This window comes from Pygocentrus nattereri, chromosome 12 (assembly GCF_015220715.1).
Source record: "Pygocentrus nattereri isolate fPygNat1 chromosome 12, fPygNat1.pri, whole genome shotgun sequence".
Taxonomy (NCBI): domain Eukaryota; kingdom Metazoa; phylum Chordata; class Actinopteri; order Characiformes; family Serrasalmidae; genus Pygocentrus; species Pygocentrus nattereri.
The window spans coordinates 23,001,093-23,028,550 of record NC_051222.1 but is presented as its reverse complement, the minus strand read 5'-3'; the positions used below and the strand labels follow the sequence as shown (position 1 = coordinate 23,028,550).

Here is a 27,458-nt window from a genome sequence, read left to right as displayed (position 1 = left end):
GCGCAATCGAGGGCGTCCTGGAAAACAGCCCAACACTTCGGATGGGCTGAAGCTCTGCACAGTTTGGAGAACAGTCCTCCCGGTGCGTCCTAGCGAATTGTACATGTGGTCTAGGGTGATATGTCACAATAAAAATAACCAATTATTTGCCATTTGTCGATATGTAGAAGTTGAATTAATCTGATTGGACTGTTTTTTGTAACGGTCCTGGTCAATCCAGTTGCTTTAACAATCCGCGAACGCTGCCTTTCAACGCGCGCATGCGCAGCACTGGTGCAGCCGACCATATGCGCTAAGCAGTGACTTACACACGGCAACGAGGGGAGACGCTGCTATACCACACACCATGGGAAAGAAACAGAAAAATAAAGGAGATGACGGGTACGGTATCATCTGTCTAAGGCGAAATTTCGTTGTTGGCGAAAATACAGCCCTTACGTACACCATAAACATTATATATGAAGCAGAAAGCTGGCATTTAGCTAAGTTAGCTTAGCTTCCCGGGCTAGGCCTGCCCGTTTCAGTTAGCTGGTGTTAGCTAGGTTAGCAACCTGCTTTCGCCGGGGTTAGCTACCTTTTCACAAGCCGTTTCGGTTTCTGGCTAACGGCACGTCTCTTTCAGTCCTCTAGTTTTACTTGAGCGTTGTGTCCGTCTGTAGGTTTGAGGGGAAGGCCGTTTTAAGTGAGTATGACCGTTCTGCGGGAAACGGGGCTGGTGTTAGCTTCCCGAGGCGCCAGAATGCAACTGCTGCACTATTTAAGGTGGAACGGAAAACTTTTAGCAAGAAGCTGGTGAATAGGTCAACTTCAGCTTCGTAGACGAAAATTACTCTGCTGTGTTAGCCAGCAAGTGCAAATCTGATGATCCAGGGAGCGAGTGTTCAGTCACTTCACTAGTGGTAGGGTGGTGATCATCTCTTGTTTATGGTATCTGCACCTGTGAGATATGGGGGTTTTTGTCATCTGAAGAGTGATGTCTGTCATGTCACTCCTCTCTAAGCGTTCTCGTGAGCTGTGAGCGTGCAGCATCATCCGTTTTCATTGTAACTCCCCTGCATTGTCTCCCGAAAGGCTGCTAATGTGGGGGATGCTGTTGGTTACCTTTGTTCCTGTTAGGGCCTTTTAATATCTTTGGGTCAGTGAGTTGTGCTGCTGTAGATCCTCCTGGCTGGAAATTTGACCCTGGACTTCCCCAGTTGCCTGTTTAAATGAACTGTTTGAGCGGTGAGACGGGTAGTCAAAATTTCCCTATAAAGCTGAACAGCAGTGAGAGAGAGCTTTTATTTTTCAGTAGAAATGTCCCTGAGCTCTCATTCTCCTGAACAGCCTTGGCTTTGGGCTGAAGTTATCTGGTGAAATGTGAAGCACCCCTCTGGTTTTGCCCATGTGCAAGTTAGTGCGATTCACAAAACTGATAGTACCCTGGACATGGCTGCCTCAGTAAGGATGACCGGCTCTTGAACGCAGATAATTTTAGGGTTAGTTTTCTGTGAGACTTAGGCCTGGAAGGTAAGCTGTTCAGACATATCCATAAGGTTGCTGAGTGACCAGCTGTCTGGTTTGAAAATTGTAGCTCAGATAATAGATATAATGCTTGACACACATGTAAATAGCAGAGCATCCTTTCGCTTTTCCTGTGTCTTTGTTGAGAGCGTTGGTGAATTTCCTTTACCTCCATTTAGCTACATTGCTCCTTCTTTATTGGTGGTTGGCCTCTGAATTGAGAGTACTGATCTCAGATCCTCACTGTTGCATCATGCTGGTATGTGGCTCGTTTCTCACGCTAGGAGTCCTTAATGATACTTCTTTTTCCCCTGTTGACCAGGTTGTAATTATAGTAAGCTGAGACACTGAACTTGGCGTAGTGTAATGCTTAGCAGATGAGTCTAGGCAGGAGGGAGACGGATAAGTTGATTAAGTGCTCGAGGAGATCTGCTGTCCTCCATCTTTTGTGGAAGATGTGGTGATCTGTGACCTGAGGTTTTGATGCTGAGTGATCAGGGGTGGGCAGTGTGACAATATTTTGTTGCTATCGTGATCAGTCATATGACAGTACGCTTTTCTGAGGATAGTGTGGATATCATCAGTGCTTAAAGAGCACTGACTAACTACGTTTCATTACAAAGTGAGTATCATTAGGTCTATTAGGTCTATGTAATTGGATTTAGTTCAGTTTGCAAAACTTAGAAGTAATTCTAGCTGTAGCCTTATTATAAGCTACTGTTACTACTATTATTATTATTATTAAAAATGCTATTACTACTGTAGTGTTTTTGTATGTGGCACTTTAGATTCTATTTTGTCAGTTCTAACTCATTAAATCTTCGAAAAACAAACGACACATTGTATATCATGACATATATTGTTCATATATTGAAGAGAACACATCAACTGCAGAATATATCATTTCTTAATGATTGAGATATTGGCCTTTGGCATACTGTTATTTTTGAAAGCTATAATATGGACATTTACCCCATAACCAGGCACACAGTGGTTTATTTTTTATTGTTGAATATTTTAAGGGATCTAACATCAAAACAACAATGTGGAACAGTAATAAATAGTTTTTTGGGTTTTTTTAAAAATCAAAATTAAAGTTCAGGTAAATGAGGAACCATGTCGCTGAGGTTGCATTAATATATTGCGAGGTATGTCGTCATCGCAGTTTGTAGCAAATTTTGCTTCAGTCACATTATTAAAATTTTGATTCAGTCTAACGAGAGATTGTAGCACAAATCTGGCCAAGTTGGCCATTATGTACACATACTGCACATGGTAAAGAAAGAGAAAAGTAAATAAGCGGAAAAACAGGTGTTTTTAAACTTAGAGTTAAAAATTACTAAATGATACAAAAAAAGTGGGACTACCATGCAAGACCTAGTAGACAACACTGCCACCATCAGATAAACCATATTTTAAAGCTTTCATCTTCAAGAGAGAGGAGAAAATCAGACTCCAGCTTTGCTTCAAAGTGTTTCTGTCCATCCTTTCTACTGTGAGAAGACTACTCAACACTATGGGTCTGAAAGGATGTGTCGCTGTTATAAAGCTATTACTGAGAAAAGAAGAAAAAAAATCGCAAATAAAACGAAGCTGCTCTCAGAACAGTGAACTGATCATACAGCAACATCACCTAATGTGTTTGGGATTGCTTGAATTGCAAAAACGTGCAACCAGCTTTGGAGACTGAAATTTTGAGGTACAGAAAAACATCCCTAAAGATTTTCTTTTTTGAAAAGCAAGTCTGTTAAAAAGAACGGAAGCAGTAAAGGGGTTGGAGGCAGTAATTGCTAGCAGATTTATGTTATATGTAGTTGTTAAGGCTTCTGAGTAATCTGTTTTATCTGGATGCTGCAACTTCTACTAACCATTTTGACTGAAATTTAAATTAAAGGGGGTCTTTGACTTTTGCACAGAACTTTAGATCAGATGTAGTTTTTATTTTTTTCTTGAGTAATCAAGCTAAAATTAACATGGTGGTAAATTCTACTTGTCTTTTCCAATCTGGCCTGTGTTGATTTCATGTAACAGCACAGAATGACTCCCAACAAAGATCTCTTCAGTTTCTTATGAGTAAGACTTTTGGCAGCATTCTGTAAAACTTGTCTAACCTAGCAACTGTTGCTATGAAGGAACATATTTGTGGGTGGAGCATTGATAGGTCAGTCAAGCTTCTGTTGCTCTGTGTTGCATGATCCGTAGATTTATATGGCCAAGTCCCCTTTGGACAGTGTCATACTCCTTCACATTCATGAATTTATCCCTCTTTCCACTTCTCTATTTATCTATCCATCTCTTAGCTGGTCTGTGTGAGTTTCATCACCCAGTCTCTGTGTGTGCTGAGGGCAGCAGTTTTGTGCATGTGTGTTCTGTCCTGTCTTGTGATGTGCATCGTTCTGAGAGGTGCTTTCCATTGCTGATGCAACAGTATGCAAGGAGGGCCTTAAGATCCTCTATATAAAGGGCCCAGTCTGTCCTTTTCCTTATTGCTCTGAGCTTTCCTTCAGGTAAGGAGGGTAGCACTAGCTAAACACTGATGTTTACCTATATAGATTCTTTTTGTGGTGCTTGTTCAAGTTAAATGGTTATGGCTTTGGCTAATGTTACATTGAGATATGGTTGTTATGATTGCTGAGATTACTGGGCTCTTTGAATGGTGCATAATGGTAGCCAGGTGGTAGTGCAGTGTAACGAGTGGGTACCTGTGAATTTCCCAAGTTGGATTTGTTCACAAGTTTTGGTGTATACTTGTTGTCTAGGCTGTCTGCTGTGTTAATTATTTTGTTTGCACAATAACCCCCCCCAGCAATTGATTATCTATTTAATGTTTAGAGAGTATTTACTTCATAGAAGTTTTCTTGTGCTTTGTTACTCTCATGCTAATGTTTAGAGTGTAATAAAGTAAAAAAGTAAAATATAAAGTGTTTACATGCATACATTTTGTATTTTTCATAATTTTCACTAAATTGTTTTTATTTTTTAGTCTGTATTTTTAGTCATTTAGTTTAAAAGAGGGTGCCTTATATTGGACTTCTTAGTGGCACAATCATGTAAGGTTTTGCTTTAACACTGAGAGATCAGTGTTCAAATTCTGACAGTGTCATAACCTGAGACGTTACTAATTATTGGTTATATTTTTTTCCCCCAATTCTGCTAAAACCACAGGGAAGTGATACCAGCCAACCGAATGTGGTGGAACTCTAATAGTAATATGATGCATGTTTTTGTGTGTTTTGTTTGTGTAGTGCTAAAGACGATGGCATTGACATTGATGCCCTAGCAGCTGAGATTGAGGGAGCTGGAGCAGCCAAGGAACAGAGTAAAGGAAAGAGCAAGAAGAAGAAAGGAGCAAAGAAAGATGATTTTGAGTGAGCCTTTCTGATCCTCTACCGTTTTTTTTCCCCCTTTGAGCATTGTATAGTTTAATACAGATAAGTGTTGCTGAGATTACTAATCCTATAAATATCTTAACAGTTGCTCAGTAGTGCTGTTAGTTGATATATGAGTGTTGTTTTGCAGTGAAGATGACATCCTGAAAGAACTGGAGGAATTATCACTTGAAGCTCAAGGTGGAAAATCAAAAGAACCAGCTAAGGTAACCCACAGTAGCACAGTGCATTTGTTACGTGCTGATGAATGAAATAAAACAATTCTGCAAGTTTTGCATATAATTACTTGTGTGTAGATGTTGTGTAACACTGTCAGATTTGTATACATTTTTTGACAGTTGCTTGCACCTTAGCAGGTGTGCAGTATCAGTATAATATTTAGTTTTTAGTTGAAAGAAATCAAGTAGCTGACAATTTGCATGCATGTTCTGCATACAGTTATTAATTAATCTTAGTTCATCTCAGTTGTCTTAACAATTAAAGCCTTGTTATTAAAGATCAGTCAGTCAGAGTGAGTCACAAGCTTGTTTAGATCTCCCATCTGCTGTCTCCAGAAATCAGATTCCATAGAGGAACCTGAACCTGAACCAGTGCTGACTAAAGCAGAGAAGAAGAAAGCCAAAAAGGGCAAGCGGGCCAGCCCAGAGAATGAGGAGGGTGAGCAAGATCAGGGTAAGGACGACATGGAGAACGAGAGCCAGGCGAAGGGCAAGAAGCCGTTGGAGACTCCCGCTGCTGCTCCTGCTGCTTCAGACTCTGACGACGAGGGATCACAACAGAGACGAAAAGCCAAGGGTGGGAAAAAAGGTGGCAGGAAAGGAGCATCTGACTCGGAAGATGAAGATGAAGATGGAGGTGCGAAGAAGGGAGGAGGTGGTGGAGGTGGTGACAGCGAGCAGTCGGATGATGACTTGCAGGCCACCCGCAAGCAGAAGAAGAAAGGAAAAGCAAAGGCGAAGGCTGACAGTGACAATGAGGAAGCGGGAGACGATGACGGCTCCTTCAAGATGAAGACAGCGGCGCAAAAGAGAGCAGAGAAGAAGGAGAGGGACCGGAAGAAGAAAGAAGAAGAGAGGGTCAAGATGAGAGCTAAGAAGGAGAAAGAAGAAGAGATGGCCAAGAAAGAACTGACCACAGCAACTCCGGCCCCTGCAGCTCCGCCAACAGAAAGGAAAAAGGTGGAACCGGCTGTGCCAGAAGAACAAGAGGGAGCTGAAGGAGAAGGTGTGATTTTCAATAATAAAATATTAGCTTCTTAGGCTGTTTCTTGAGGACCCCTGGATAGTCCATATTTGCTCCAGACATGGCTTATAGAGTGGTCCTCAAACCTAGCCCTATGTGTATATGACTTTAAACTCACCATTGGTCTGCTTACCTGGAAAGCTGTATTCTCACAGTTGGACCAAACCAAATCTTACAGTACTGCCACATTTGCTTTCCTTTAGATGAAGGCGAGGGGGAAAAGAAGAAGAAAGACAAGAAGAAGAAGAAGGGAGAGAAGGGAGAGAAGGGAGAGAAGGAAGAGAAGGAGAAAAAGAAAGGGCCAAGCAAAGCTGCGGTGAAAGCCATGCAGGAGGCTCTGGCCCGGATGAAGGAGGAAGAAGAGCGGGCCAAGAGAGAGGAAGAGGAGCGAGAAAGGCGCCTGGCTGAGCTGGAGGCACAGAGACTAGAGCAGGTTGGTAACTTGCTGCAATTCCACTGCACTACAACACAGTACTGGACAGTTTTATACCCCTTAAAATACTTGGCTACTTTTGAACATGTAATGCATGACCGTTCCCTTCAGTTGTATTCTCTATTAAAGAGAACTTTAATAGAAGTGCCCAGGGAACTTTTTTAAGTAAGTAAGCACTCTGGTGTGCGCATGATACACACGTACAGGGGCGTCGCCTGGGGTGGGCTTCCGGGGCTTCAGCCCGGAATGATTATCCAGTAGCCCCGAACCTTTTCGCTCAGCTGTACTATTAATGAGGAGGCCAATGCTGCTGTGAGAATAGGAAATCTCTTAACGCCAATCATAGTGCCGCTTCAAGAATAGAGTTCCGCCTTTCAGGAGAAACAGCCAATCAGCTTGCTGGTTTTGCGGGCGCGGAGGAGAGCCCACCCCCACCCCCGTGGGGGAGCGCACATGTGCTCTAGCCATTTTTGGCAGCAGGTTGCAGGTAGCTGACGGTGAAAGAAAATGGATATACGGCGTTTTTTCAAGGAGAAAGGTAACGGTAGTTAACTATGTAAACTGTGATGACATTGTTTGTGGAGCTCTGATAGCTGGTTAAAAACACGCGTCTCCGAATCAAAACACACAGAAAAAAAAAAAATATATATATATAATTAATTGGGCAGAGCCCCGGATCTTTACATACCCAGGCAACGCCCCTGCACACGTACAAAGTATTTCCTGTGTATTTTTTTTTCCAATAACCACTAAATGGCTGATGTGTTATCTGAAAAATTTTAGTCCTAATCTTGGTTAGTGCTTATGTCTGTAGTTCCCTCACAAAAAAAGTCAGCATATAAAAGCTCGATAAAATTTTTAGCAATAAAGCAGGGTTTACAACACAACTTGCATATCATTGCTTTCTCAAAAAAAGTTATCTCTATTTTCTAAAAAGTTTTGGATATGATGAGTCCATTTTGTAGCTTAAAACAGAATTCCTCAGTTTGTTTAAAAATTCTACATAATTAAATCAAAGAGATTTAAGCAATGTAATTCATAGTGGCTTGATGTGAAATGGTAGATTTCACAATCAGGATAGGAAACAGAATTCACAACACAGATACACCCATTGTAAAAGAATGTCTTTGGAATCAGTCAACAACTATTATATGTAATTACTTACTGTGAGAAATATTTTGGAGCCATTGTACACTTAAGATGTGTGTTCCTATTGCTACCACTGTGATCATGTCTAAATCTGTAAATTTCTCTATAATGGATCTTTTCACATCAAACTACTCTGAATGACAACTTAGTGATAGAATTCAGAAGATTGATGCATCCACCTTCAGTCCTTCACATATTACTGTGATTTTGTTAAAATTTCTTTGTTTTTTTGCAGGAGCGACTGGAAGCAGAAAGAAAAGAGAAGAAGAAACAGAAGGAAAAGGAAAGGAAGGAGAGACTGAAGAAAGAGGGTAAACTGCTGACTAAGGCACAGAAAGAGGCTCGAGCCAGAGCAGAGGCCACACTCCGTGCACTGCAGGCCCAAGGTGAGAGACACACACACACACACACACACACACACACAAAGATAGACCATGTAAAAGTAACCGTGTCCAGTGTTCAAAGTTTTGATGCAGATTGGATTACCAGGTTATCGTATAGAAAGTGATGAGCATGATCCAATTTTTTGGGTTCATTATTGTGTGGCAAAACTACCTTTATGCTGATTATCTACATAATATCTACCATTAAGGTGTTGAAGTGCCATCCAAAGACTCAGTGCCAAAGAAGAAGCCCATTTACTCTGACAAGAGAAAAAAGAAGCCAACAGCGCAAACTCCTGAAGGTACAACTTACTTAAAACCAAGAGATTGTAGTTGTGGTACAAGTTGTTTTTTTTTCTTGTAGTGAAATATAGCCTTATTTTCTTTCCCCCCCATCAGAAACCTCAGAAGTGACATCACCCACATCAGAGATGGCTCAGCCAATTATGACAAAGAAGGGAGTGGATGCTCCTAAAGAGGGGCCAGGTATCATTTTTGCTTATTAAAATAAACATTTAAAAATAATCATGATAAAAATAGGAGCTACAAATCAAAAACAGGAAACCTAAAAATGCACCTCTCATTTGACTACTGTTGGTAGTGATTCTGTGTGCAATCTCAAGCAAGAACCTGTACCTAAAAACTAACGATATTGTTGTTCATCGTAACTTTTATAAATAAGTCATGAATATGGTGTTGAAATGTTTATTCTTCTAGGGGCAGAGCCAAATCCAGAGGCTGGTGATTTGGATGATTGGGAGGCCATGGCCAGTGATGAGGAAAGGGGTAAGACTGTGGTCAGCTTCATAACTGTTTTTCCCAGTACTATTCCATTGCGTCTTCTCCCTAGAAATACTGAAAATGCAACTGTTACATGTCTTCAAACATGATGCCTTTTCCTAGTTAGCCAAAATAGGCAGTGCTTTTAGTCTTAAAATTTTTATATTAAGGCTAAAACTATACCAGTATTTCAGTCCTGCATAGGGATGCGAAAACTAACTGCTGTAAGTCATTTGTTAATTTCTAACTGACAAATTAAAAAACAGGGAGGTGAACCATTAAGACATCAAACATATCACTGTACTTTAGACATTAGAAACAAGACATTAGGTTTAATTGAATGAAAAAAAACTAATGCAGCATAATGTAATAGAAATGACTTTAACACAGTCATAACTTACTTAAATTTACCACATATTATTAGCCTTGGTTAATGAACATACATGGCCTGACCAGGACTAGCTTGAATTTTATGTAGTTTAAATAAAAAGCAACATAAAGTCAGTAGCTTGCAGCTTTTAAGCATTTTTTGTCATGGTACTAACTACTGGGTGTCATGGTTGACTTTTTTCGCCAGGGACACAGTGTGGAAAAGTGTAATCAATAGCTACTCCAAAGATGTGTGACTGCATTTAAGATTGTATAACCTGTGCTAAATACCTTTAGCAATGGCTCTGGCGCCATCATTTAAAATTAAGTGGACTCGAGGATTCAGCTCCATTGATTCCAGCAGCAGGATTTGAAAGCTGCCGTTGACTCCAGAAAACCCTGAGTTGTGCATCACTAAGCAGGGCTATCAAAGCAAGTCATGCTCTTACACCCTCATATGTAATTTAGACAAGGTGAATGTAAGACCTAGCTATTCAAATGTCACTTGTTGTGTTGAAATTAAATTAACATTTTAACCAAAAGCATTGATCGAACTTTTAAAGGTTAATTGGTTGATCAGTAATGACCTTCATGATTGTTTTCCTGCCTGTCTCAACCCCAGAGCTGAAGAAGGTCCATATTGAGGTAAAGGAGACACCAGCTTCTCAGCCAGCCCACAAACCCTCTGCTGAACAGGAGAATGGCAGCGAAGAAGATGAGGAGGATGAGGAAGATGAAGATGATGAAGATGAAGAGGAGGAAGAAGATGGTGAGGAGGAGAGTGAGGAAGAGGAGGAGAAGGAGAGCCCGAGAGCCAAGTCAAAAAGTGGGAAGGAGGTGAGCTCCGAGTCGAGCAGTGAGAGCGACTCTGATGACGAGCGCACCAAAGAAGAGCGGCTGTACGACAAGGCCAAGAGACGCATAGAGGTACATGCACACATACAGAGAGAAGGTGATGTTACCAGAGGATGTCTGTAAAGTTGAGGACTGATGCACATGAGAGTTCCCTGTAGAGATTAGGGATGGTACTATCTCAGCATCTTTGTGTGTGCTTAGGATTTCTTGGATTGTGAAAAGCAAGCAACTCTTAGAACTTTAGAAGTGTGGACAAATATCCCTGCAGATTTCTTTTGAAAACTGAAAGAAAGTCTCCTGAAAATAATGGAAGCTGTAATAAGCGCAAAGGGTTGACGTACTAAATACTGCAAAAATACACCAATTATGTTTAATTGTTGGAGCTTTTGACCTGCGATGGACTGGCGACCTGTACAGGGTGTTTCCTGCCTTCTACCTAATGACTGCTGGGATAGACTCGGGCATAATCTATAGTAATAGTGTATGTTACCATAACTCCCCAAATGCACTAAGCCATATATGTTGGCAGAGTAAGCGAAATAACTCAGTTTATTTCTTCATTTCTATTGTAGAAACGAAGACAGGAGAACTTGAAGAACATCAACCCAGACAAGTTGAGAGCTCCTGTTGTATGTGTGCTGGGGCATGTCGACACAGGGAAGACCAAGATCTTGGATAAGGTTTGTGTTCTGTATGCTGTATATGACTGTCACTTCAGATCTGCTTTTTTGCAGACCTGAATTGAAGTTCAGTTTTATGATAACTGTAATCTGTGTTTCTTGTCTGCAGCTGCGGCACACACATGTACAGGACGGTGAGGCGGGTGGAATCACTCAGCAGATTGGGGCAACCAATGTTCCCTTGGAAACCATCATTGAGCAAACAAAGATGGTGAAAAACGTGAGTATCTGAAACACATGAGCATTTTAGTCTGATTTAAAATACAGCTGTTCTATTGGTTGCACTAAATTATACTGTCCTGAATTGATACATTGTGTCCTGTTTTTTCACAACCATGGACATCATGGGCATCGTGGACCTGTATGCTGAGCTGATCACTCTGGCATGCCAGATTAAAGAAAAAAAGCAGTTTAATGTATTGAAAGTAGTAAATAATGAAGTAAACAAAAAAAAAACAGCAAAACTAAAGCAGTGGATATGCAGGGTAAATTTGTTCAAAAGTCGGTATGTGGAATCCCAACACATACTTGTGAAATCTCTTCCGAACCCCACATGAGCAATGGGGTCCCATCATATTTGGATAAAATATTTCAAGCTCTGCTGTGGACACGACATTTCTGTGATCTCATTGCTTTGTGTTGCACAACAGTAAATGTCTGTGCTTTAGTTTGACAGGGAAAATGTGAAGATTCCAGGAATGCTGATCATTGATACACCAGGACACGAGTCCTTCAGGTAAGCACTGATCACTGATAAGTGCAAATACTTGGGGGTTTAATTAATGAAATGTTGATATAATATTGCTCGGTGAGATTGTGTGAATGATTACTATGAAATAACTGTCACTGACAAAAGATAACAAAAAAAGTGGTGCTTTCTGGGTGAAATAAAAGAATTGCAAGACACATATGACAGTGTATTGTCTAACTTGTAAATCATCCAACTTGATGGATCTATCGAAATAGAGGTAGTGCTGTCAGATGGTTTTGTCAGTTGGCTCAAGCCTGATATGAATTTGAAACACTTGTAAAATACTTTTACCCTGCCTTTTGCAGTAATCTAAGGAACAGGGGGAGCTCCCTGTGCGACATTGCGATCCTGGTGGTGGACATCATGCATGGCCTGGAGCCCCAGACTCTAGAGTCCATCAACCTGCTTAAAGAGAAAAAGTGCCCCTTCATTGTAGCCCTCAACAAGGTATGTCTGCCTCACTGCTGCTGGTCTAATTGAACTTGATTCTAAGCCAGGAGAGTCTGATCTTGTCCGCAAAGGGTCGATGCAGCTACAGCGTTTTATTCTAAACAAGTTGGAACAGACCTCTGAGTCTGAGACTTCAAAAAATTGTTCAGGTGTGCTCCTGCTTGGTTGGAACAAGAACTTGCAACCACAACACTCTTTGCTAAGGTTGGGCACTCCAGTCCTAAGCACTGTGAAAGAGGTTATTATACTGATTGTAAATCAGTGCACTTTAGGCAGCTGAATTGAATCTTAAACAGGTTGGGTTTTTAGAACATGTTAATTCTCTCTCATATATCCTAATCTCACTCTCTCACAGATTGACCGTCTCTATGACTGGAAGAAGAGTCCAGAGACAGACGTGGTGGCCACTCTGAAAAAGCAGAAGAAGAACACAAAAGATGAGTTTGATGAACGAGCCAAGGCAGTCATCGTGGAATTCGCCCAGCAGGTCTTTTCATGCCCCCCTTCTTCTGAAAACCACATCCACTCTACTGGCTCCTAGCAAGCCCTGTTCCAATAGAAGGTTTCAGCTCTTGGTTAAATGTGCAAGCAATCAGGGTGAAATACAGATGATTCCTCACTCAACTTTCTGACATTCTTAGTTTTGCTTGAGGACATATTTCTGATGTAGCTGTCAACATTGTTTAGTTATTTATGATCTTCATGCTCATGTTTAGTTTGTCTTGGGGCAATGCTGTGTGTATACAAACTGTGTGTATTTGTGTCTATAGGGTTTGAATGCTGCTCTGTATTTTGAGAATAAGGACCCACGGACCTTTGTGTCCTTGGTGCCCACTTCAGCCCATTCAGGTGATGGCATGGGGAACCTGATTGGTCTTTTGGTGGAGCTCACCCAAACCATGCTGGCTCGTAGGCTGGCCCACTGCGACGAGCTCCGTGCACAGGTCATGGAGGTGAGGTCAATGCTCACACTAATGCTACACTAGGAATATTTGATTGTCATTGCACACATTTTAGCACCATATTTTTAAACCCTATTGTATTAATCATGTGATCATTGCTTTATTATAAAGGTTTTACACACTGTCACCTGTGTAGTGTGGTCTCAGAAATCATTGCTTTCACATTAATACTGTGTAATTCACTGTTAACTCTCACTGCAGAAGTCTTCATGAGTTCATTCAGGAGTGTTACTGCAGATCAAACAGTTTCAGATCAAACTCTGCAGTGCTTAGCTCACCAGGACTTGACTCTCACTCAATCCATTTATAATCCTTCTTCTCCTCTCCCATGCTCCAGGTGAAGGCTCTGCCTGGTATGGGCACCACGATAGATGTAATCCTGATCAACGGGCGTCTGCGTGAGGGTGAGACCATCATAGTTCCAGGTGTAGAGGGGCCCATCGTCACTCAGATCAGAGGACTGCTGCTACCTCCACCACTCAAAGAGCTTCGAGTCAAGGTCTGCCCAGCTGCTTTTGTTCCTTTTCACATCTACTTTCTTTAAGGCCTTTACAGTGTAATTTATTCAGACGTTAAATTTTAGGGTTCCAGACTAGCTATCTTTGGAACAGTCTCAAAAAATATTGTTAGCTGTGAAAACTGACCATCGAAAATATTAAACTGTTTTATCATTGTTGGTCATCTGTAACAAGGTAGTAGAAAAATTCTAAAGAAAAATGGAATGTAAACAAATTTCAGATACAGAATATACACATATACATTATGTACTTATAGACAAACATATATATGTTTGTGTGTGTATAGAATCTATGAGTGCTTTTTAAAAGCTCTGTAGCTATTCATGTAATGTTTTAAAACCTCACTTTATTCCTTGCAATGAATTGCATACTTACCATACAAATCTCTGTAAATTTAGATTGTGTTCAGGATTTCTTCTAATAATTGTAAATGTATATATTAATAATGGATTGTTTTTTCTCTTTAGAACCAGCATACATTGTAATGGACAAAAAAATAATTCTAAACAATTATTAACTTTTGATTGGAAGAGCATGTATAATTGTTAGCTTGACACTAAAATTACATTAGGAATTTCCATTAACAGGCAATTGAAAATTAGCTTGTGGTAGATGTCCATTTTAAAAACAAGAAATACTACTGAAAAGCCAATTCTTAATACACATTGCTGTCATATGAATGATTTTATGGCTTTTTAACAGACATTCTGTTAAGTTTATGCACACAAGTTAGTTGGCCCTGAAGCATCCCAAAACTGTCAATGTTATTCTGTGTGCTGTTAATGTCATCCCTGGAATGATAGGACGGCATTAATTTGGAGCCCTGAATTATTTTAGTATATTTATAGGTAAGATCTTGCACATCAACAGAGACGCAGATGCACAACTAATCACTAATCCGTTTTCCCAAGTGTGGCGCAGCTTCTTCAATAGCAACTCTAACTGGGTTACAGACATTAAAAATGCAAAATTATGAAGCTCATTCTAAAATTTTAGCTGAAGTTTGAGCTCCTGTTTTCACTTTTCTGGAATTGCTAATTTTCATTTATTTACTGGAGCTAAAGGACATCTTTGTTCCTTGTAGTCATTGGTGGTATGTTTTCTTTTTTTTCTTTCTTTTACATATCACAGCTAATTTCTGAAAAGCATAATTGAGCTTTTTGCATTTTTTTTTATTTAAAGGCTGTGAAGTACACTATTGCGTAATAACAGCATAGTTATAAAATGTTAAATTTGGTATGCAGGGTATGTCTGTTATAAATGTGTAATGTTTCTCCTTTTTGTGTGTGTGTGTGTGTGTGTGTGTGTGTGTGTGTGTGTGTGTGTGCGTGTGCGCGTGCATCTGCAGAATCAGTATGAGAAGCATAAGGAGGTGTGTACGTCTCAGGGAGTGAAGATTCTGGGGAAGGATCTGGAAAAGACTCTTGCAGGCCTGCCACTGCTGGTGGCCCATAAAGAGGATGAAGTCCCAGTACTGAAGGTGAGCCTGTTATGATTAGTTCCAGCAGCATTTGTGGTTTTATCTAAGAAATAATGCACTGTAACAGACAGCCTGTTAAAAATGCAAAGAGGTTTTTGATGCATAAATCGATACATAAATATGGAGCTCAGGGGGAAAACAAAAAAAATGTAGTATATGGCCCTTTTTTATGTTCATTTAAAAAAATCATAGCTTTGCTGGAATGTTAGTGTAGACATGGCATATGAAGGTCTTTGGGAAAACATTACAGAACATCTAGTGCACCCAGTTTTTGCACTGTGATGCTACTTTTCTTTGTGTGCCTGTGTAGGATGAGCTGATACGGGAGCTGAAGCAGACGTTGAATGCCATAAAGCTGGAGGAGAAGGGTGTGTACGTGCAGGCTTCAACCCTGGGCTCTCTGGAAGCTCTTCTGGAGTTCTTGCGCACATCTAAAGTGCCTGTAAGTTCACAGACCAATCTTTCATACATCTCCATAATGGCATATAATCCAAGTCTGTAATACATCTGTAGCTTGATTAAAGTGCAAATCTGTCTGGATAAGAGCGTCTAGATGAGTCCCATGCAAACGTTTGGGTCCACACATCTCTACAGAGAACACACTTAAACAGTTTTTAATGCATAATACTGTGTATTTCCTAAAAAATTTACAACAATAAAAAAGTTAATTTGGGGGAAAAATTAAACATAAAATGTGGCTTGTGAAAAAGTTATGGCAGATTTTAGATTTTGATTTTTTTCCCATAATATTTTAAACTCAGCAAATAAATAATGAGCATTAAAATTTGCAGAAAAGAGTAAGTTTACTGATTTTCACCTAGAGAATCAACAAAACTTGAACTGGGGATGTTCAAACTGTTGTATATGACTCTGTGTATGTAAAAGTTCATTGCTTTTCTTAAAAGAGTAATAAATAATTATGTTTCTAGCCAAACAACATGATCTCTCATGTTAATGGTTCTTATGGGGAAATTATAGAGTCATATTATATAATAAAGATGTCCTTATCAGGTTTTAAGGGAAAGTTATGAGAGCCAAAGGAGGACAGGTTGCAGCATACGTAAAATTAGATATGTAATCATGTGAAACACACAACATATTTTTTTAATTGATCAGACTTGTGTGACATCAGTATTTTGCAGGAAATTACATCATTACGTGAAGGGTCTTTATGGCTACAGGTCGATTTGATAGAAAAAAAGCTATGTGGCAGCAGAAGTCACTTTTTTTTTATCCAATTTTGATTTTATTTCTTGGTATTTGCACAGACATTTAATAGAAACCTAGCTAACAGAAGCCTCTAATAGCCATAGATGTGTGTGTGTGTGTGCGTGCTTTTTTTCTGTTTTCTATGATGAGTTATTTTAATTTGTTTTCTTTTAATTGTTTATTTTAATTTGTTTTCTTAAAATCTCAATATATTTCTCATTTTCAGGATGTAACGAACATTGTTTTACCAAGGTAACCTTCATTATGCAATGGTAATGACAAATATATTGAGAAAACAACATTTGTCATGTTGTGACAAAGATATAAATTACTTGAGATTTTGAGAAAACAAATGATTGTAATCTGGAAAAAGAAGTGACTCTGTCGCCCTTAAGGGCTAGTGTACTAGTAAAAGGTATTCCTTTTAGTCTGCATTGAATTTGCAGGTTTGTACCTTGTGACTCTCAACTGTCAGTCATTAACCTATTAACTTATTTACACCTTATTTGGAATTGCTTTTGGCAAGACTATGCAAATTCCCTTGGATTAATAAAGCTAATTTGAACCAGCTATTGATAGTAACATTGACATAAGTGAATCATGCTGTTTCTCTTATTTTGTTTTAGTATTCTGGCATTAATATTGGTCCAGTCCATAAGAAAGATGTAATGAAGGCATCTACAATGCTGGAGCACGACCCACAGTATGTACTGGCTATACGTCTCAGTAAACGTTGTCACTTCTACCTTTTTATTACAAAATATTTCCTGAATCCTGCGCTCTCTCTCTCTCTCTCTCTCTCTCTATACATAACTCTCCCTCTCTCGCTCTCTCTCTCCCTCGCGCTCTGTGTGTGTGTGTGTGTGTGTGTGTGTGTGTGTGTGTGTGTGTGTGTGTGTGTGTGTGCGCAGGTATGCTGTGATTCTGGCATTTGATGTGAAGATTGAGAGAGACTCTCAGGAGATGGCTGACAGTCTGGGCGTTCGGATCTTCAGTGCTGAGATCATCTACCATCTGTTCGATGCCTTCACCAAATACAGAGAAGACTACAAGAAACAGAAACAGGATGAGTTCAAGTATGGAAACAGCTGATTTTTTTTTTTTTTGGTCCTTCTCTATAGAAGTGCTACAAAGTGATAATTCCTGCTAAGTCACGGAGATAACATACAAAAGTACAAATATGATTGTCCCTGATCACTGATCAATTTTTAACTTTTTAACTTCATGCTCCTTAGGAAACCCCTGAAAAGATCTGAATAACTTTTTACACATTAAACTAAAATTACACATCAAACAGTTTTCTGCTGGTGGGGCCTGTACAAAGTCATTTTAGGATGCTGGTGTGAAACTGGCCGTGGAGAACAACTGCAAGAGTAATACAAACTCCTGTTTGCTGTTACTCACAGGCACATAGCAGTGTTTCCCTGTAAGCTGCGTATCCTGCCTCAGTTCATCTTTAACTCCAGAGACCCCATCGTTATGGGGGTGAGTGTGGAGGCTGGAGTACTGAAGACGGGCACTCCACTGTGTGTGCCCAGCAAAGGGGTAAGTTTGGAGAAATGACTGTTAGGCATAAGTGTGTATAAACCATTTTAATCATTTTCAATATCCAAATTTACTTATTAGTTGTGTGTGTGTGTGTGTGTGTACATACATATTTATTTTAGCTTTCGTTTAGTGTGCACAATTGAAGGGTTCAATTCAAAAACACAGTATATATACTTAGAAATGCAAAATATGGTTATAAAACAGTATATTTGCCATTTCCCCAATGCAGCTAAATATTTTGTGATTTATCTTTGTATTTTGATTTAACACACTACCAGTTGGGCCACACAATTATAATGCAGAGTTACATAAAGATACTATGTATACATCTTTTAGTTTTAAATTGTTCCATGTTTAGGTCTGGCTTTTTTTTAATGTGAGACATAAAAAAGAAAAAAATGTTTGTAGTCCAAAGCTACACGTGCATAAGTAAAACACAGAGGAGTTTGGATGTCTATATATTTGAATAACTCCTCCCATCACTCATGGATGTGTCTGTGCTTTGATGAGCACATTTTATTACACTGGTGCACTCCTCCTTCATACTGATTTCTAATATTTACGTTTTACATACTCTGATCTGTTTTCAGTTTGTAGATATTGGCATCGTGACCAGTATCGAGGTGAACCACAAACCTGTGGACACTGCCAAAAAAGGACAGGAGATCTGCGTGAAAATTGAGCCCATTCCTGGAGAGGCGCCCAAGATGTATGGCCGTCATTTTGAGGCCGTTGACATTATAGTTAGCAAGGTAGGACTGCATTTAGAAATCTTCTGATCTTTCAGAGATAAAGGAAGCTAAATGCAATGCTAAATGAGAAAAAGAATCCACAGAACTGCAGAATTTATGGTATGCTTTGTTTTTCAAATATGTTAAGCTTAGCAAATGAATAAAGATTGTCCTAAAATTTTTACTGTGTAATTTGACTAGTATTGTTCACACTTTTGCTTGCGTGGGTGTGTGTTTGATTTATTCTCAAATTGCATACAGGCAAAAAAAAATTGTCCACCCCCATCAAGTGCCTCCTGGGTTGAAAACCGAGATGAAATTGCAGTCCTGAAAACAGTCTTTCTTTCCTGTTTCCACAGATAACTCGTCAGTCCATTGATGCTCTAAAGAACTGGTTCCGAGATGAGATGCAGAAGCCAGATTGGCAGCTCATCATGGAGCTGAAGAAGACTTTTGAAATCATCTGAGAAGACAGTGACTTCTAAACTGACCTTTGAGCCGAGACGACCACACACATACATACATACATACATACATACATACATACATACATACATACACACACACACACACACACACACACACACACACACACACACACACACACCCACCCACCCACCCACCATCCTGTGCGCACTCCTGAGTTCATTTGTGGTCAAGGAGTCCTAAGTGTTGCTACTAGTTTCTTACAAATGATACGAACGTTTCTTTTTCCACAACCACACGGGATGAAGGTGGGTGTGTGCAAGTTCGAGCACATGCTCGTCCCCCTTTCCCTTCCGCCTCCCTGGGACTGGTGGAGAGAACAAAACTGAAAAAAGTGAAAAAGATGAGTGTTTTTCTGTGAGAAACTGAACTATTACCACTGTTTTAACAGTGACCTGTTAGACAAAAAAGGTTAGAGAAACATTTACACACTATTCCGAACGTGCCTGTTCTTTCTGATCAATCAATTTCCTTAATTTCTCAGCTGCTTCTTCAGATGGACACCATTGCTTACCCCCAGCTGGGGCTGCTTAGTGGTTCACCCACAAATGCTAATGTGGCTAATAAGTAAAAGATCAGGAGTACCTGTTAGCATGGTCGTGCTTGAAATGCTAACTGGCTCTTGTTGACTAGAATTATTAGCAACATTAGCTTGTCTGCTTGAAGTACACCATTTTTATTTCCAGATACCCATGCTCCAGTTTAGCCTGGTCTCTGCTAAAAGACATTTAGGTGGTGCCCAGGAAATGTAGAAAGGAAAAAAAAAAAAAACCACAAGATGTAGCGGACAGATGGTGGCAAGTGTAACTTCACTTGTCCTGCTTTGCTGGACTTGAAATTAAACTAGGATTTTAGACATCTGGAAAAAACTTAACCTTGTCAGTGTTTTTTTCCTTGGCCCTGGAATGCAGGTCTTTTATGCTCCTTTTTGAGGTACATCTATATAAGTCTTTATCATGACCCAAGCCCTTTGCCACTACTCTCTTGAATCTGCCTTGTGCCTGTTGTCGTCTTTACCAAGACAGTGGAAGCGTGAACTTAGGTAAAAGGCATCCCTTGACTTGAGTTTGACTTGTAAAAGCAAAAATAAATGGAGATTTAAAATCAGCACCAATAAAGAGATGGCATATTTATAGACATGGTTGTATTTTGGAAAGTGTTTGTTCTGACATAGGAATATGCTGGATTTATGTTACAAGAAAACATACCCATTGTATGTCATGTACCTGATGAGTGGGAAATGCTTTCAGAAACCACTGAGTGCTTTCCATGATTTAAGAGCATGTTTTGAAGTGACACCGCCAGCAGGATCTAACCACATGATTCATTTTGACTAGTTTGGCCAACAATGAGCATTGGAGAACATCACAGTGCAGGAGTTCTCAGTTAACTGCAGTAACTTAAGAGTCAGAAGTGAAGTTTGGCCGATAGAGCCATTTTTCCGTTGCACATTCGAAAACATTTCCAACAGGAATCAACAGAACTTAGGGTTCTAGTTCTAATTCATTCATCACTTTCTATTTGCTTTAGCGACAACCTCTATGGTCATACTGACAATGTGAAAGGGACACTGTGGCCAATATAAACATGCTCATTTACGTCCTGCACTTGTACTGTACTTGACTCTAGAGGGATATTTTTCTGTTTAAAGACTAGGGAACCCCCCCCCCCCCCCCAAGTGATGTCATAATGGTAGGAGGAACTTTTGAAAAACTACAAACACTTTTAAAAAAAAAAAAAAAAGCTTGCAAGTGCCGAAGGAAGCCAGACAGATAACGTTACTGCCAGGAGGCAGAATATCACACCTGTATTTATTAGCTTCCAAATAAGCGCATTTATCACAGCTGGCCAGACTTCCACAAGTTTTATAGACCTCTGAAATCGAGTCTTCGTTCTGTAATATGAGCTTCGTGCTCATATTATGAACTATTTTTTTTCTGTCTGTTGGGAAGCTGATGTCTGTTTTTGAAAAGTAGTAGCCTACAGTGTGAGTAGCTGATATCACAGATATAATTGTGTTCAAATTTATTAGCTAACAGCATGAAATTGAAAAACATGCTTAATCAGTAAGCACTGAATTGTATAGGGACCAAACATAAAACTGGAATCTTCAGTACTGGATCAGTGGCCAAGGGTAACAGTTCTACTAGCACAGTTCTAGTTTTCTGGTGCTTTGTGCAGCGGAAAAGCATCTTAGGTTTGCCCACTGCCTCCTTTTCTATCTTTACCTAACATGCTTTGTGATAATTATGAAGTGCTAAGAAACAACAGTCCCTTTTAAAAATGTTTTCTATTTTTATGTCAGTGACTAATGAAATATTTATCTAAATATCCTTTAAATTGGATGATTATTCAGAATTTCTGCATATTTAAATGTTTGGAATATAAATAGTCATTCAGAATGAGGTGAGAACATCTGTTCTAGAGAAACTTATTGTTTTGAGGGGTGGTGATGGGAACTGAGGAGTTTAATGCATTTGCATTTTTTAAAAACCTAAAGGTGTGCTGAAGTTTACAGGTCATTTAAGGTAATAAATAAAATGGGTATGTGTGCTGTAGACTTTGGGAGGCCTGGTTGCCATCACTGTAAAAAATATGCACCATTTCACATCAAACCCTCTGAATGACTTTTCACATCTTAACTGTTTAATTATGAAGACGTTTTTGAAAAATCAGTGGAGTTCCCATTTTAAGGACTGCTGTACTATTCTATTAGCAGCTTGAAATAAACAGCATATTGTATGGATACAGAGGAACAATAAATGGTTGATTATTGGGCATGGTTACAACCTAAGGTCAGTGCAGTGGTCCTTTTATGTCATTGTAACCCAATGCAGTACCACACGCATAACTCAAATGACATTAAGATGATGCATTTCAGGAAGCCTAACTGGCCACTTCAGTCCTGGAGAGCCTTAGTCTAGTACAGCTGGGTGATTCTCCTGTTCAAACACCTGATTGAACTCCTCAGTTAGTTACTACATTTTGCAGCAGGTATGTTGGAGCAAAGAACCCCAAACCTGCTGCACAGAGACCGTTCAGGACCTGCATTGCCCACTCTTGCTTTACTATATGACTGAATGGCTCTGTAATGCTGTATATGCCATATCTATTTGTGTCCAGCAGGGAGCGCCGTAAGCCAACTTTGCCTCCCGCCTGTGAAACCTAGATGCTGCTAAATTTTGCAGTACGCCAGGATGCTCACTGGTGCTAAAATGCTAATGAATTTGGACTGTGGTTGTCTGTGCTGAGGAGGCTTGTACCTCTGGTTAAAACTTTACCAACAGGCCTCAGTGTGTGAAATATTAGTTTCATAACTAAATCACAAGCATAGGCCAGTTTCCTCTCACAGATACAGGTGATGCTGCTTAAGTAAAACTAAACATTTCATTTGAAGATTCTCAGAAACGTACTGATCTATCAGAACTGGGCTTAAAGGAACGATTCACCCAAAAATGAACTGTACACAGTTCCCCTTCTCAAATGAAGAGTAAGCCATAACATATTAGGTTCCTAAAGTTTGCTTCTTTAGTTTTGTACTTGAACTGCAAAGCTAATGTCACTAACCATTAATGACAGTTAGCAGAACCTTATTCTGTGAGATACTAATTATATTAGCCTCATTGCTTTGGTGCAAAGTGCCTTACATAAAACATGTATTTATTATACTATAAGCAGAATTCAGTAATAACTAGTTACAAGAACTTAAGTCATCCATCCATCCATCCATCTTCTACGCCGCTTCTCCCTCAGGGTCGCGAGGGGGTGCTGGAGCCTATCCCAGCGGTCATCAACCTTAAGTAATATTTTGCTATATTTGTACTTCTCTCAGCATTGTCAAACAATACTTTAAAATAAGAAAAGAAAAAGAAGAATGACTACAATTCCTGTTTGAATAGATGCAGGATGTTGTTCGCAGTTCAGCTGCGGTTGTAATCAGTCATTAAGTAGTGCTGTAAGGTTTCTAGAGTGCTGTACAATATTACTATAATAATCTAATATTTGAAGGGTTTTGTACCAAAGTGCATTAAACACCACATCCATGAATTTTCTTTTTTCTACATCGTTGAGAGTTGGCTTTACACACATCAATGCTACATTATAAGTAATACCACCTAGAGAAATAATTTTTTTTTTTTAAATCAAAGTACATTATACATCAGGTATTATTCTTTTCAAATATCTTTATATTTAAAAATACAAATGTGTGCACAGCATTTTGGAGTAAAACGTTTATTTTTATTTATTACATTTACATTTATGGCATTTAGCAGACGCTCTTATCCAGAGCGACTTACAAAAGTGCTTGTCATTACCTCAGAATATCTCATGTTAATAAAGGTCGACATAATTTTCAAGAGCTTTGCTCTAAATTGCTACCTGAAGTTATCTATGCATTGAGACCTAAAACAAATACAACAAGTAGAAAAATACCTACAACTCAACACAGAGTCTACACAACACTAAACCTGCTGAAAAAAGTTTGTAATAAAATACAGTGAGCAAAAAGAGGTGAAGATCTTTAATAGACAGTGTTAGTGATTAGATTTATTACTGTAGTACTGTGCTGTAGTAATCTAACATACTTGTTTAGTATTCTGTAGTAAACTGTGGTAACTGTCTGAATTTATATATTATAAACTAATAGGAAGACAATATGAATCCTGCAGCGTTTATTTTAGATTTGTTTGTTTTTTGGTGAACCATCCCTTTAAAAGTCCCATATCATGGTAAACTTTTTTTAATAAAATAGTCGTATGTAAAGATTGTTTCCAAATGTTAATTCCGCGGTCTATCAGTCCGTATACAAAAATAATAAATTCAAAACACTTTTTAATTTAGCTTTGTGATGTCACAGAAACGAGCACAATTACATCTATATCTGCCTGTTCAGCCTACAGTAGTTTAGCCCCGCCCCATTCACAGTGAACTATTAAGGAGCGAACAAGGACAGCGCAATTAGGACAGCCAATCAGAACAGAGCTAATTTGCATGTATCACTCTTAAAGGCACTGTAACAAAATCAGGCCAAAGATTATAAGCGTTTATAAGAATTGCTGAGTTGTTTTTTTTTCTTTTTTCTCAGGGAAAACAATAAAACACATATAGAACATAATATGGGCCCTTTAAATACATGGGACTATAGTTACTTTACCCCCCAACCCAGTCTTGAATAGTTCACCCACCGGCACATATGGGCTTTGTTGATGTTGGTTAGGGGAGAGAAGAGGGAGGGGGTCAGCTGACATCCTGCCAAAGGGGGAAAGGAGGGGGGGGGCAGTGGAGAACGAAACCAGAGCCGCCACACAAATGTAGGCAAATCGTCAGCTGCAGCCAGCAGGAGCAGAAGGGCTCATATCCACCAGCCCCAGCGTACGAGAGCGTAGCGTGAGCGCGAGAGCAGAAAAACGAGGATATCCATGGTTTCTTATGGTCGAGCTTCACGTTAGCCTGTAAGAACATAAAGGAGGTGGCCATGAACTCTGCCGAGCAGACGGTAACATGGCTCATCACGCTGGGGGTCCTGGAGTCGCCCAAAAAGACCGTGTCAGACCCCGAGGGCTTCTTGCAGTCCAGCCTGAGGGACGGAGTGGTGCTGTGCAGGCTGCTGGGCAGATTACAGCCAGGATTAAACCTCACGGTGAGAGGCGCACACAGACGCTTTGGGGCTTTTTCTTCACTCGCTGAAGAAAATACACGTTTCGAGTAGCGCAGCTGGTTCAAACGTGCACGTCGTAGACTTGTTATCGCTTTAGTTTACTCAGTTTGCGTTTATACATGTGGAAATGATGTACACGTCTGAATGGAGTAAATTCAGGGCACTTTTCCCCTCGCTGTACACACAGAGACACAGCTGCTGCTGTTACTGCTGCCTCTTTTTTGGGTCACACGCTCTCACACACCCGTTTGTATTTCTGTCTTTGTGGGGTATTGGTAAAGTACCGATTGCTTTGCCATACTGATTACTTGATGCTAGTGCTAAACCAAACCCTATGCAAAAATACAACTCCATTCTCAGGAAGCAAAGGGAACTCTGTCTTTTTCTTCAAGACACATAGGAAAATAATGTCCACGCAGCGACAAAGAAAAAAAAAAGATTCCATCATTCTGGGGACGCTCTGGTCCCCACTAAGGCCTAAATACATGTGCGCGCAGACGCGCACACCAGCCTCATTGTACCATCAGGCGTAACACACGCGGGGCGTTCAGTTACAACAGCAGAGATCAAAGTGGCCGTCAGTCCACTCAAACTACTGACCAGAGGATCAACAACACGGCCCGACTAGGGTCTGAACGAGCAAAACAGGCTTCCTCTACAACACGAGGTGGTCAGTAATGCTGAGTACTGAGTATCGGTCATGCACACGTTAGCATAAAACCCAGTTTAGTGTGGAAGAAGTGAGACATCTGTGTAAATATAGATTATGCTGTATGATGAGACTGTATTCTGATCTGTGTGGCTGATGTTTATGGGCTTCATCACTATGAGCAGGCGGCCATTGACATTGAGAGAGGGAGAGAAATCCCCTCGAATTTAAAGGCACAGTACGCTTTTCTATGGGAGCTAAAGTGTTTGCTTATTATTGTTTTTGTTTATAAAAAGTTAAAAAAGCAAATGTTCTCCAAAATGGCAACTTCACAGAAAAGGCCAAACCATTTCTATCAGTCCGGTCATCATGAATTCACACAATGTCAACTGATATAGAAAAATAAACAAGTAACAAAAGTTGCCATTAGTTGGACCACAACAGTATACATAGGAGTTCAGGCACTGAATGAAGATATTTTTAAGCTCTCTAAACGTTTAAAACGTCTACACCTTGTGTTACTAATGGGTTATAACAATAGAGGTGCTTTAAATCATTCACAAGTAATTGTTTTTGCTTAAAATGAAATATTGAAATAATGAGAAAGCAGAAGTAAAAAAAAAGGTTTTTACTTCCCAATCAAATTTGATTGGAACTGCCACATCCAGAATCTATCAATATAATGTTGTTTGTTGCGTTCTAGTCTTCTCTTTTTGCAGTGCTAAAATAAAAGTTTTGGTCTCAAAAAATACTCAGAGGGGAGGGGTGTCAATAGTCTGTTCAATAGGTCAATAGGTTCTGAACCAATAGAACAGCATTAAATAACCCCCAAAAGCACCGCTACAGCTAGGAGTGGACGGAGTATGATACTGCTGCGCTTGAGTAAATGTTGATGTACTCTAGGTAAATTACCACTTGAATAAAAGTATTTTATCTATATTACTGCTAGAGCAAAAGTACTTTCTTGTGAACATACTTAAGTATCAAAAGTAAAAGTAATTCTAATGTAGTTCTATTAAGGAAATCTGTCCATGTCTGCAGCTACACTGCTCAGTATATTATAATTCAAATCACTTTTACTTTGTACTTAAGTACATACACAAGCAAGTACTTTTCTACTTTAAGTAAGAATTTAACATCAACTTTTACTCAAGTACAGTATTGTGCTGTATCCACCCGTAACTGCAGAACTGCTTGTAGTAGTGTTTTTGGGGGTTTACATACAACTAGTTACTTCTCGTTAGTTTCAGTAACACTCTACAGGCCTTGCTCTCACAGTAAAAACCATGAAAGGTATATTCACTGCAATAAACAGGACACATTTGCAGATCTGACCACCTTGTATGAAGCATAGACGTCTCTGTGTCTGATCTATGAAACTTTTGTAAGTGTGGGAAACGAGACATGAGCACAAATGATGAATCGGCTTCAGTGCATGAAATCAAGCGCTACCTAATTTGCATATCATTTGCATGAAACAAAACTAATTCATGCAGATTTTTCAGCTAATAAAATTCAGTATCCTATGATCACCATTGCAAACAATTCTTATTTGGACAGTTTCTCTAGAGTGATACGTTTTACATCAAACCAAACTGCATGACTTTGCTTAAATTGTTAATCTTTGTATTATGCAGACAGTAATTTTAAAAGTCAGAGGAATTTTTCTTCATCTATCAACGTAAAACTGAAGTAAATGGAAGTAAACATTATTTAAAGTAAGTTTAAAAGACAATCGAATTGTAATATAGAACTCAGAGGGAAGGTACATTCATTTATCCAAGGCAGCGATGATGTTTTCTTCTATCATTGCTCTATTAAACATAAATAAATCTTGCACTCAGCCCATGCTGGAATATGCCAGATGTGTAGCCAGCAGAACAACCTCTGACTAGGGCTCAACAGCCTGGACAGAATCATTCTGTGTGAGGCAAAGTTTCATTATGTTTACCCCCTAATTTTAAGCCATTACAAAGCTGTTTCTGTGGGCAGTCATTGTGTGCTCATAAGCAGAGGTGGTTTACCTGGTGGCTATATTTGAAGGAGGAAACCACGATGAAATGGCCTTTAGTGCGGCTTTGATACAAGCAGAACTGGAAGGCGTAGTGCAGAGTAGACTGCTTTTGTCCCAGATGCTTTCATCAAGAGTTTGGTGTACTGACTTGTTTAAAGGTCACACCCATGTGCACAAACGTTCACTATTCAGGTAATGCCAGCCCATGGAGTGAAATG

General features: G+C 39.6%; 2 protein-coding genes across 5 annotated transcripts in view; both read left to right on the top strand.

Moving 5' to 3' along the window:
* Positions 1-275: 275 nt before the first annotated feature.
* On the top strand, positions 276-20,055 carry eif5b (eukaryotic translation initiation factor 5B). Its single transcript, XM_017699062.1, has 24 exons — positions 276-381; positions 4,749-4,871; positions 5,023-5,098; positions 5,447-6,116; positions 6,338-6,567; positions 7,952-8,102; positions 8,309-8,401; positions 8,499-8,585; positions 8,817-8,885; positions 9,871-10,175; positions 10,676-10,783; positions 10,893-11,003; positions 11,452-11,519; positions 11,840-11,981; positions 12,340-12,471; positions 12,755-12,937; positions 13,284-13,445; positions 14,813-14,944; positions 15,255-15,386; positions 16,780-16,856; positions 17,065-17,229; positions 17,560-17,698; positions 18,292-18,453; positions 18,792-20,055. Exons 1-24 carry the CDS (start codon positions 347-349, stop codon positions 18,897-18,899), a joined length of 3,660 nt encoding a protein of 1,219 aa, XP_017554551.1. The 5' UTR covers positions 276-346; the 3' UTR covers positions 18,900-20,055.
* A 4,180-nt stretch (positions 20,056-24,235) lies between these two features.
* The window catches only part of arhgef7b (Rho guanine nucleotide exchange factor (GEF) 7b), a 45,981-nt gene continuing 42,758 nt past the window's right edge, over positions 24,236-27,458 (top strand). For 3 of the 4 annotated variants that reach the window (XM_017699064.2, XM_017699065.2, XM_017699063.2), the window contains exon 1: positions 24,236-24,559. In XM_017699064.2, coding sequence (XP_017554553.1) covers positions 24,395-24,559 — 165 coding nt within the window. In that variant the 5' untranslated portion in view covers positions 24,236-24,394. The remainder of the gene's footprint in view (positions 24,560-27,458) is intronic. The other variant, XM_017699066.2, reaches the window with a different exon arrangement.

Coding starts and splice junctions, on each gene's coding strand:
- eif5b (XM_017699062.1), top strand. CDS start 347: ATGGGAAAGAAACAGAAAAATAAAGGAGATGACGG. Junction 8,886..9,870: donor GGCCAGTGATGAGGAAAGGG/GTAAGACTGTGG, acceptor TCTCAACCCCAG/AGCTGAAGAAGGTCCATATT. Junction 14,945..15,254: donor ATGAAGTCCCAGTACTGAAG/GTGAGCCTGTTA, acceptor GTGCCTGTGTAG/GATGAGCTGATACGGGAGCT.